The 13063-nt window shown below is 36.0% G+C and overlaps 1 protein-coding gene across 1 annotated transcript in view; it reads right to left on the reverse strand.

Annotated features, from left to right (window-relative positions):
* Positions 1-310: 310 nt before the first annotated feature.
* The window catches only part of PPP1R12A (protein phosphatase 1 regulatory subunit 12A), a 113325-nt gene continuing 100572 nt past the window's right edge, over positions 311-13063 (reverse strand). The window contains 2 exon segments of the mRNA XM_036400331.2: positions 311-2449; positions 8931-8981. Coding sequence (XP_036256224.1) covers positions 2363-2449; positions 8931-8981 — 138 coding nt within the window. The 3' untranslated portion in view covers positions 311-2362.

Genomic DNA, 13063 nt, shown 5'->3' on the forward strand with positions numbered 1-13063 from the left:
ATCACATAAAAAATGGTTCTCAGATTCTGCACACAGACAGGTTTATGTAAAATATATAAACATTTGTCCAAGTTGTTACAGATTGCATAAATATGGCATTTTTACTGTTGCATTTACAGATGTGCATGTACAATGATGTGCAAATAATCACAATCTGATTACAATCTTTGAAAGGTACTTGAACCTTGCATCCAAGTAACGCAATGAATGAAAAATGCCCACCAAAGAATTTAAATAGCAAACTTATAACATGGTTTAAATTCATAACAAATTTCAATGTCTTATCAGTAAAACTTTCACACATTTAAAATATTTTGTATTCAGTTTATTTGTATATGTCAAAATACATTTTTTTTTCCAAAATAGTGGGTTTTGCAACTAGTTTCATGCAGATACAAGGTCTGCTCAGTACTACCAATAAAATCAATATAGCACAGTAGCCATTCATTTTTTAGATATAAAGAATAAATAACCTAAATATAAAACACTAAAATATTAGAAACACGTATTTAATCATCCACAGGCACCCAAACTTTACCAAATATAATCCAGAATATGCCTAACTGTCTTGTAACAGAACTCAATATGTTGCAGCCATTCAATTCTTTATGTTAGCATAAGACAATGGAAGTCCCTATGGTTCAGACCCACCTCTCATACAGATCAATTACAATAAGATATCTCAAACTATCTGTGTACCTTTAAAATCAAAAATCCTGAGCTTGGTAGTAAGAGCATAACCTTACATCTTCAAAAAACCAATCAACAGAGAGAGGACATCATGTCTTCCTTACCAAAACATATCCCACCCCTGTAAAGCTAACCCTCCCTCCCCCCCAAGTAGGCAGTAGGACACAACCTTTTTAAATGAAGGGGTACAAATTCACATTTAATATAGTATACAATATAATCCATAATACAATAGCTACTACAAGCTTTACAATGTACAATTTGTTTTAATGGCTGATCTGTTCAGTGGTTTTAGGCAATAAACTATGTGCCAATAGGATGTCATATTTTGAATGGTTTAGTGAAAATATAAAAGCTGTTCCTAACAAAAACGATCTTCACTTAAGTACTTTTTTGTTTTTAAAGGCCACTGAAATGTATAAAATGGTCTGACACGGTGTTATCAAATTGGATGCCTTCTCACATGGCAACAACAGTGCATATAAACATTATTGTGAGTGTAATGGGTTATGCTTTTCAAATGATTTAGTACATTACTTTGGCTAGCACAACAGTTTTGGACAGCACTCAGATAAATACAGGTATGTGAAATGTAGTGAAGCAGTTATATTTATGCATTTTTTTATTATGGTGAACACTATCAAATGAAAAAAAATGGGACAAAAAGATAATAAAGTTTTTATATAGTTTAGACCTTTTGTAAAGATAGGGCTCCATACAATGTACAATGTCTAAATTCTTTATACCATAAAAATTAACGAACTTTGTTAAACACACTATTCTGGATAGCCTAATTTGCATTAACAGACATTTGCAATAGGGAAATATATTCAAGCATGCCACGTGGTGGTCTGAAAAATCAAACCAGTACACATTTATATATACAGCATCACTCAGTACCTGCTCAAATGAATGTGACGATTACAGGATCTAACGTCTTTCACTACAAACTTCTTTTTTTTTCTTTTTTTTTTAAAGTGACCAATAAAGGCAGAAAACAGGACTCTTAAAATATTTCTAGTTTCAACTGACTTTTAAAGCATTTTGTATAGGAAGTAAATGCATATTGCACAAACAGTGAAAGCAAATGTTCCACCAAACATCTCTGTTCCAGGTGGTTGGACAATACAATTCTAGTTAGCTACACAAATTATGTAATTTAAAAGGGTGTGTGGTCTCTGCAAATGGTAAAGCTGTGAAAACACTGTACAAGAAAATCTGGTACACAAAAAATTAGAAGGGAAAAAAAATCCAAACTTAAATCTTAAAGAAAAACTGAGTATAGGAAAAAAATGGGAATTGTGGCACAACAAAAATGTTATTGAGTAACTGTCATCTGTGAGAGCTGAAAGCTTTTGTTGATGTAAAGTGTTTATGTACAACTAAGGCTTACTGGTTAAATATCTGAGGCGTATCTGGCCTTGAATACTTTCCTTATTATGCTGTGGCTGTAAACAAGATTTCTCAGTCATTTCATCTTCTCAGCAGCTGCATTTTAACAGAAACAATGATCTTGATACAAAAAAACACACAGGTAAGAGGGTGTTTGGCAGGATATCTGAAAATGACAGTCTCCGAAGGATCTTCCCACACTTCCAGTGACTGCCATACCATGGTCCACTGGAGTTATTAGTGATGTGCAATACCGTTACTTGCTGCTGTAGTAAACCTTTTATTTGGAAAGTTTGCTTATAACTCTGATCAAGGCCCCATTTTCATCTTTTAGCCTCTGGTTGTCTGCCTTCAGGTCTGGTAGCATCTACGAAAAATGAAACAGGGTGGTTATTTGCTGTTACACCCCAAGTAAAAGCAGCAAGACTAGACAAGGACTGTGAGTAAAAGTCTTTATTCAGCTTAATTATCTTGGCAGTTCTCACACTTCATATCAGCAGTTCAGAAAAATATCCCCTTTTAGCATGATACATTTAAGGGTTAGAGATTAGAAGTTTTCATTTGCTTGGACTAAATGCACTAAAACTCAGTGGTGCAGATGACCAGCCTCTGACAAAAGCATTTATAGTAGCATGAGGAAAGTAATGAAATACTTCAAATTCCAGGGGGGAGGAAGGGGGGCAGAGGGAAATTAACTACCAACAATTTAAAGAGGCTTGTCTATACTGCACTTGCAGAGTTTCAAAAAAACATGCTGTGGCTAAGCATCTCTACCACTGTGCCCTTGGATGATTTCATCCTGATCAGATACAGGGTGATTCAGCTTGTTAGCTCATAGCATTAATCCTCCAACCACTTCCAAAGTCATGTTGAAGCACACATCCTGTAATTTGAGATCATGTCCCTGAATAGCATAGTTCACACAAGATCAGATCACTGAAACAGATCACAGCAACACCAGGCTACACACTCAGGCAGACAGGTTAGGGATCGGCAAGTTACGGCTGCCAAAGGAGATAGGTGACACACAAGCACAAAAGCTGCAAGGCAGAAGCCAAATGAGGTGAGAGTTGGACAGGATCAGATAGGAAAGGAGGACAAGTCAGGGCACAGAAGTTGGTACTGGGAGAATTCAGCTTCCAGAGAAACCAGAAATTATCTCAGTAGTTCTCTGTACCTACATTCACACACTGATAACAAACGACCTATCACACTCACAGCTATTTACCCCTATGGATTCTAGCAGGGGTTTCACACAGGAGGTAACACCTATTCCTGCACAGTGGCTACTCAGTAACCTCAAGTGCTAGTGTATGCAGGAAGTTCAGCTACTAACCTACCTAACACCTTTTACCCTCTTCTTCATTATTTTTTTTGGCACTATTTATTTTCATTTTATTTAAGCAAAATTATACTTTCAATCCCATTATATTCAGAACATTATAATGGAATAGAAAGAACTAGGAAGTTTAAAGATGCAGGGTCTGTTAACTGTGCACTAGAGGTTTCATTTCTACATCTCCTGTCCACACTCTCTTCACTGAACTGCAGACTCTTTCAAAGTGAATCTACTGACCTTGCAGATCTCCCTGTAGTTTATTTCCCTGCAAATACCAAAGTATGTGAAAGGAAGTTGACAGGAGATCATAAGAAGAAAAAAGGTGGTTTCTACAATTAGAGTAGTCAAAAATCATTCAGGTATCCTTGATTCCAACTCTGTTTTATGGATGAGCCGAGGGAAAGCCACCGAAGTTGAGCTCTATAGAGTCACAGGGAAGCTTTCATTATAGCCAAATGAGAGCTGTGCTCTGAACAAAAAGAGCTGTAAAATGCTGATTACTTTCAAAAACTATGTAAATATGTTTGAAATTGGGCAACATGAGTGATCATTTTGCAATTGTCAAGCATTATTGTTAAAGTCTAAGCTGTAAAAAATAACTACTGTTGTCCAAGATAGGGGTCTTATCAGACAACACGCATGTGTCTGCACACAATGGAACAGCCATTTGTTCAGGCAAACCAACCGAAAGCTTTTCTTCCTCCTTTCCATTCTGCCACAGATTTCATACCAAAGGTACTGGGTGAAACCACAACAACCCTCATCTAGCCATGCACAGGGAATCAAGGGAGTCTGGTTTTGTACTGGTTAAATAGGTACCTTGAGTAGCATTGTGTGTGCATTCCAATGAAACCTCAAAGTAAACCCAGGAATGTCACAGTCCTCTTTCAACTTACTGAGCAGAGAGGGAGGTGCAGCCCAGAATGGTTAATTACATAGAGACAGACCCACAGAGAGGTAGATTTTCTGGTGAACTACTTTTAACAAAATCCACTGTTCAAAATTAGAGCTTTAACATAATCCAGTACCATTATATATCTGCAAATCTCTGTAGGTAGATTTTAATCCTGATTCAATTAATAGGTAGAATAGGTCTTAAGGAAATACTCTCTTTTGTTGTGAGTCTACTAGAGCATAGGGGAAGACTTGTAGGAGACAAAAGGGTTATATGACAAGATAAAATGGTATTGAGTTGCACTAGGAGATGTTTGTATTGCATAGTAGGAAAAATTTCTTCACCAAGATGGCTGTCAAGCAAAACTGCTCAGGGAAGTGGTGGAGTCACTTCCCTGACAGTATTTAAAAGATGTGTAGATGTGGCACGCTGGGCATGGTTTAGAGGTCGTTGGACTGGGGTACTGGTTGGACTTGATGATTTTGGAGGTCTTTTCCAATCTAAATAATTCTACAGTTCTGTCAATAGCAGGAGATTCATCAGGAAGGATAAGAACATGTAACCTAAAACACTTACACTTCTCATCTGTACTAATCCCCACATACTTTAAACAAATCTCTTGGAGCAGTGCATTTCTATGGGTACTCAAACTTGTCGTGAGGTGACACCATACACCTTTAATGTCAAGAGGGAGGAAAAAAGGCCTTTGTAGCAAATTCAATAAAATTACAGTAACACACTGCACTTTGAATTCCAATTTGCTTCTCACTAAAATAGCAAAGTATCTTCCTGTGATAAGAATCAATTAAAAATGCATTGTTTTGTCTGTCTGTATCATGACTAGCTAGTAACTTTGCAGTATTATAATTTAGCAAATCATGATTCAATAATCATCTGACATATGTGGAGCCATCTCAGATCTGTAAAGTAATAATCAAGTCTGTGTGTGCTAGAGGATTTACCAGTTTGTACATACAAAACAACTTGGTTAATAACGATTACAAAAAGCTCATGAACTGCTTAAGTACCTGCTCAGATTACTCAGGCACACTGCTATTGTTAACCTACCACCATACTGTCAAGGCTCCTGATGAGTGTCCACTGCTTCTCTTTTGCTGGTCAGGCTACTCAAGCTCCACAACCACCTGCCATTGAAAACTCCTGCTATGGAGAGGAATACTGAATGGTTTTCTGTGGTTAACACCCCAAATGCCTTACCATGGTTAAAGGAATGCCAGTGCTAGCAAAGAAAAAGGCAGTATGGATGTGTAGATGTGGACAGCAGTCATTAGATTAGCTCAGCTGTGTTGAAAAACCACATTGTTTGCTGAGGCTGGTGTAAGATGGACAGCCCTAAAGGGACTGCTCTGCCTCCTCATGCAGCAGTGTGCTCCTGCTGCTTTCTGCACAGTTAATTTAGTGATCCAACAATACTGGGGTGAGATGGATCGAGTACTATTATGAACAAAGGGATTTGTTTTCAGCCAGGTCAGCGAGCTGACTTCACTTCCTCAGCAAGGGTTAACACAAGGGAGCATTGTGGAGTACAGGGCCTGGATGAGGAACACCACATCCTAATGTTAGTCCAATTCCAGAAGGACACCAAGCAAAAGGATAAACCTCTTCATTTCAGGCCTCTTAGTGGGGAAAACCCGAGATCAGATTCTGAGCAGAATGCACACTCATCGCGTTCTTTCCAAGTGGGAAGAGGGGTAGATGAAAGGAAGCAGTTTAGCAGGAGTCACTGTACAGAAGGCTGGTTTGTTTTTTTCAACTACACATCTTAAAAGCTCACTGTAAACTCCAGCCTAGACACTTGTTCTATTTAAGAGGAAAAAAGGCATATAGATTTGGTGTAGAATGAAACCCCATTTTATCTTTATGTAAGTTTTGAACCTTCCATGGGTTTCTGTAACATCCCTGAAATAACACTAAGAACAACAGACTAGCATTGTTTTCCAAGATGAAACTCAAAGCAGTTCATACTCTTATCAGAAGGGATCTGAACCAATCTGACACACTAGGCAGAGTTTGTTTTGTATCTGTGATTTTACAGTTCATGCACTGTAGGACTCTCATCCACACTGGGATGCCTATATGTATAGCAATATAAATCAATGATCTTAACTCTGTGCTAGAACAGCATGTTTTAAATTGTTTATGTAAAAATAAGGATTGGCAAGACCCAAATGGGAAGTTAAAGTGAAAACAGTAATCACCTTGAAATTCCAATACATTTCTGAAAAAACAATACTTTGGTCCCCTCTGAAACACTGAAATACAGAAATGTAAGAAAAATAGTTGCTAATGCAGCCATTCAGGAATGCGCAGTATTGAAACCGGTTCTCAAACACTCTTTTTTTGTTAAGATGAAACTTTTACCAACTCTATGCAATTAAACCAAACTGCAGAAAGAAAGCTCAAATCTGAATTTCAATTTGTTAGAAACTAGAGGCAAATCTGTTTGAGCATTTACACAAACATCAAAACAAGAGACTGACTTTACTGTATCCTCATGCAAACCCAAATCCTTTCAGTTGTTGCCAAGATTTTAACATGTCAAAGGTCTCCTAGATCCTTGCCAATTTATTTTCAAGGACAAGCTTCAGTGCTAGCAGGGGCAATACCACACCAGTCCATCTGCAATACCTCCAGCTTGTACACTGGGCACCATGCTTTAGCTGTAGCCACACCTCCAGAACCGAGCAACACTGAGTCAGTCTCTGACACACAAGTGTTAATAGTAAAATTCTGCCCAAGCACAAACTGAATGTCAACACCTGCCTGGCTAAACAAAGGAGAAGGAAGAAATTACAAGTCCACAGAGCGCAGTTGCCTACAGGACCCTGACAACTTGGCAAGCACACGGGTCAAGGCCCTATTCTCAGTCACCAGTCGCTCATTTATGTGTTTCAAAGATTGAATCTGCTTTATTTGTTGCAGCTTCTGCAGGAATCAAAGAAATAGGAGTGAAAATGAGAAAAAAATCCACATGTATATTAGATGAGCAGAACTGAAAGAAAACTTAGAAGAAACAGTCCTGTTTAAAGTAAATAAGCTGCTGTGAAAGGAAAGCATCAAAGAAGTGGCACATTCTTGAAAAGCAATCTAAGTACCAGTAGTGATTAGTCACAGCTTTCCAAAACAGTTCAGGATGCATTAACAATGAGAGCTATTCCTGGAATTCTTCACTTAACATCCTAATTGCACAAACTGAATCTCCTATTCAAAACCCTGTACATAATGACATAATGACGTTTAACAGATACTTTTAAACAACTATGCAACTATGGAAAGAATATTTAATCTTTAATTAAAAACTTTCACTTCTTGCTTATTGAAAGCGAACTTTTGGAAAAAGCAATATATCCGTATTCTCTATTTTTATCAGAAGCCCTGCTTTCCCTAGAAGCTCACATCCTGTCTTCTATTCTTAGGCAGACCATTATTTTCCTCTATCATAGTTTGTTTTTTCTGTATTACACTTCTGAAGACCCTTCAAGGAATCACAGACCTTGTATCCTGCCTTACAGCAAACTATCTTGGTCTGAATCCAAGGGAGCCAGAGGCATCACAGTTGCTGTTCTGCCTGTCAGCTTCAATTACCTCAACAGAACTTGGTGCATGTATTTTAATGAAAAGAATTTGGAAGTTTATGCCATTTCCAAGCACCAGAGGGAGCTCAAAAATGAGCTTAAAAGGAAACTTTTTATTAAGCAGTACAAATTTGACAAATATCAAATGTCAAAATAATGGTATTTTCACATTCCACTTAAATTCTATGAATTTTGTAGGCCATATCCAATGTTTATACGAAAGGACATAATAGAAAATAAGCCCACCCAAATTCTCACCCTTCTTAATGATATCAAAGGGTTTAACATTGATAAAGACTGGCTAAAAAACGCAAACAAACAGAAATGTAATTTATTTTAAAAAGAATATTGCTTCTGAGATTCACTTTATACATAGGTGAAAAAAGCAGAAATCAATATGGTAAGTGTCATTTGTCAACAGCTCAAATCTATCTACTGCATTTTGTTAAGTAAAACCTGATTCACACTACACAAACAGAAGTTTTTCTATCAACATTGTAAGATGCCATCTAATTAATAAAGAGCATGAGATAAAGACTGAAACAACATTTAATGCTTAAATATCTATACAAGTATATGCTACCACTATTTAATAATCATGGATTTTAATAATAGTAACTATAAATAAAACCAAGGAGTATCACATCAAAATTGTAGACTGCTATTCCATCTTGATTAGCTTAAGATATGTTTCACTCTAACTACCTCTGAATGTTTCTTGTTAGCCATGTTATAGAATCCTAGAACTCAGCACCTTCTTCACAATCGTACCCGTACAGCTGCTTATGCCAGCACCACAGCTTTGCTACAAGCTGTGTGACAGGAGTGACTCTGACATGCAGCTGTAACTTAGTTATCTTCTAGTGAAATTACAGAAACCAGTAATACTGGTAATTTATTATAATAGTAGTAGTAACAACAACAACAACAGTAATAATAATAAAAAATACCAGTAAGACTACATGTGTTACTGACATAGTAATACATTTTGTAACTAATAGTGTACCAATTTACTTACTTTCAGTTCCTCTTCCATTTCAGATATCCTTCTTTCTAGCGCTCTTCTTTCCTAAATCAGAAGATGTGCGTTAATGCTGAACAATGCAATGTTTTAAAAATTACAGCTTGTAAATACCGTGGTAACAGTGAAATACTTCAAGTTTCAAAGATCATACAACCAAAAGCATAGTGTGGACAGAAAACTTGTGACGGCAGTGATACATAGAAATTTGGTCAATATGGAATTTTAACATCCAAAGAGGAAGAGATAGAGAAATTCATATCAAGTCCTACAAAAATACCCCTTCCTTTTCACTAATTTAGAAAGGTTTTAAGTATACAACTTGTTTGGATTTATTTTTCATGAGCTAGGCTTTTGTAAGACCTTAATATCCAAGAAATGCAGAAAATTATCAGAAACAAGCAAGAATATTAAAAGATACAAGCACAAAAGCATAAGCTTTCACAGGCAAACAAAGGTAGCTGAAACATCTGTCTCAGCTCAGTGGGATCTGTCCACACTCCAAACTGCAACAGTTGATACAACTGACACTATAGGACTTAGCTCAGTACCAAAGAAATCTAGTTACATGAGATCAGCTGCTTCTTGAGAAAATGTTTCTTGAATATTTTCTGCATTTCTCGTATAGTTTAATTTTCCTTTTATTTCCCTTTTTACCTGAGAAGCAGGAGAAATTATCCTTTGTATATGAACTTGATTGCACTGACTATATAACAAGCCAGCTTATGGAAAGTTAGCTTAGGGTTTTCTATACTACACTGCAGTCTGCAGTGCAGATACATTTTTATTTTGTTTAAACCTATTTTTCAACACATCTAACAGATGAGCAGCTAATGCAATAGACTCTGGGATTTATAGCTTGATTGCTTGCTTTCCTGTGTCAGACGATGCAGTGACTCTTTTAAAAGCAGCTGCAGTTATCAGTAATCTACAATCATTTTTTTTCCAGAGGGTGAGAGGCAAAAGCAACAGATTATTGCGAAGTGGACATATGCATCTGCATACAATGGTGTTATGCAAACAGCAAGCAGCATTGACTGAGTGTGTAAAACTTTGGTTAGATCATACCGCCCAGTAGATACTGACTCTTGCCGGACACCTTTCAGATATAAATCATTTGAATTTAGTTTAATCACAGTGCAGTTATACCCCAACATTTTCCCATTATAGCAAACAACTTTAATTTTTATCAAAGTAATAAATATATTACTGCAGTTGTTACTATTAATGTACTTAACTCCTTCAAAATAAGACTTTTTTTATAATGACTGTAATGAGCACAAGTACCAGTGAGTTAACGGGATGCAATTAACTAACAAAAATCCCACACTGTCTTACAATACTTAGAATTTAATCTGTTACCTACCAGTTTTACAAAATAACATATATGATGTGTTCTATATTAAGCAATATTCAACAATTTTTTCTATTACGAAGACATGAACAATCAAACAAATTTCAAAATTTCAGGTGTCTAGAAATTCTTTTCAAGCATTTGCTTAACTAGCATGTTGAACTTGTCTATTAGCAATAAAAGTCTATTCTGTAAAATCTTTAACTGACTTTTTATATTTCACATTATACAAAAGAAACAAATAGACTGGTATAGGAATAACAGTCTTTGTAGAACTGTTTTGTTCCTATTATTTGAAGCTATGCTCCTCTTTTTCTTGAACTGCTGACTCTTTTAGGAACTGGTTTGAGGGATGCCAATGAAATAATGCACTGCAGTGTCACTGAGAAGATTTGCCAGTATTATTTGATTATTTCCTGCACTCAAAGAAAGCATTTGAAATCTATGAGGACTAAAATTTTATTATATACTTCCTCAACTCTCTAAGGTCTGTCAAGGAACATTTGTAACTCACAAGAAAAAAATCAGACATACACAGACACACACATATGAAAAATTGACCCCTCCAGCACTACACAATTTTTAAGAAGTAAAACCAGATGTATATGCCTACATATAATTGTATAATCAATAATACAAAGAAATACACCTCTCCACAATTCAAATTTCCAGCTGAAGAATTCTAAATTTGGGAAAGAAATTGTTTAAAGGTACCTATTTTTTCTGATTTCTCATCCAGACTGAAACCTCTAAATTTAAATTTTGGTTCTAAGTCTTATTACCATGTCATACAGATTTCTGCAAAGGGCTGTTAGCATATTTGGCAGAGTGACAGTTGTTAAAGAAACACTCATTTTTGCTCATATATTGCTAGGACCTTGCACATGTGCTCTCATCTCTACCCCCATCCCCATGGAAATAGCCCTTTCTGGTACACAGTTTTCAAATGAACAATATTCACAATGTATCACCAAGTCACATCATGGAAACCCACTTCTGAAGGGTGAATTTAAATAAAATTAAAAGTCAGTATTTTCTGAATTTTACTACTGTGCAAATCTAGGCTTAATCTATATTCTCATTTTCTTCACTGAAAAGGTAGGTTTCAGCTGGAAAATATCACAGTCCAAAGATGCCTTCAGCTCTTTCTCTGTTGGCCTTTTTTTTCTTACAATTTTTCCTCACTCCTTTACTTTTTCCCTCTCCTCTTCTCTATGTAATTTATATGAAAGTCTTTAGGTTTGTATTTTATTTTAGTGAAGTCATATACTTGGAGAAGTATACATAGAAAAGCTCTACAATCTCTCTTAATTTTTACATTTTTATTGTTACATTACACATTAAAAAGATGTTTTAAAAATTATTTTTAAATGCTGAATTCAATAAGCTTATTTCTAGAGATCAGCTATTGATGACTAGCAGCTGAGAGTCCTGCTTCAGTCACATTCAAAGTGAAGCTTCAGATTTAAACAAAAACAACAACAACAAAAATCATAAATATATTCCTCATTTAAATTCCTATCTGAAAAGAAGTGGGTAATTATAAACACGATTCAGATGTACAAATTTTGTGTAAACCCTGTTTCAGCCATACAGCACCTAAGTTACATACATACATCACTAAGTTAATTATTTTATCCACTAGATTTAATAGTAATACATTTAGGAAAAATAACATTTCTGAAAGACATTTTGCTATTGGGCTGAATGCCTTAAAAAAAAAAGTGCAAGACTTTCTAAAAAAGCCAGTTGTCATAACACAATGGCCTGTTTTGGGAGAAAGCCAAGCAGTAATTCAACACTGAAATAATGTCTATCTATGCAGCACTCTGTACATTACCTATGAACCCACACAGTAATGGATGCAACTCCATCTATTAAATTATAAATGTCCACTTGTGTGGCCATGCTAGCAAGCAAGAAACCAGTTAACTGCTGCTGAAACCTTTCTACTGATGAAATCACTGTCCACACTAGGATGCCAAAAAAATTAAAGAGAGAAATATGTGCTAAATGGCAGCAATAAAGTGCAGAGACTATTAAGATAAATATAATGAAATTTCAGGAAGTGCCTGAGAGCATTTCTACATCTCCATGTGCTTCTGTAAAGTCTGTTTATATACTGGACAGTTTTGTGTAACTAAAACTTGTTTTGTATAACTAAAACCTAAAATATTGGAAAATCAATACAAAAGGCTAGTGAATATGAAATTTACCAGGGATTAATAAATGTTTACCACATCACTTCTTATTGTCAAAGTCTAGCTTTTTTTTCCAGTTTGTCTCTAATGTGTCATTCCAGGATCAAGGGAGAGAAGAACACATGTTGTTCAGAGTCATGAAGGAAGCCAAGACCACCACAAAACCAATGTAGTTTGCTTTACAGTGCCATGAAACTAAACATTTATAGGGCTGGATTTTAAGTAGCATGAAATTGCAGCCTAAAATTATCATGTGTCCAACTTCTGAAATAATTCCTGTAGTCTATCTCACATGTGAATTCACTGCATGACTTCTTTCCCATTCAGTTTAGGATTGTCTCTGACTCTGATGCCCCTCTTCCTGCACTGCTTACTCATTCTTCCACTTTCTCCCCATATCCCATTATCATATTCCTCTGGAAAAAGCTACAGTGCAAGGAAAGAGGCAGATAAAGATAATTCTATATCATTAGCAGGTTTAAGGTCCCATGTTTCTGAGGCAGAAACAGCTATCTCATTACCAACAATAATTGGTGCCTCTGGAAAGCTCTGAGGAAATTAACTTCTCTGAATCT

Source organism: Molothrus ater, chromosome 5 (assembly GCF_012460135.2).
Source record: "Molothrus ater isolate BHLD 08-10-18 breed brown headed cowbird chromosome 5, BPBGC_Mater_1.1, whole genome shotgun sequence".
Taxonomy (NCBI): domain Eukaryota; kingdom Metazoa; phylum Chordata; class Aves; order Passeriformes; family Icteridae; genus Molothrus; species Molothrus ater.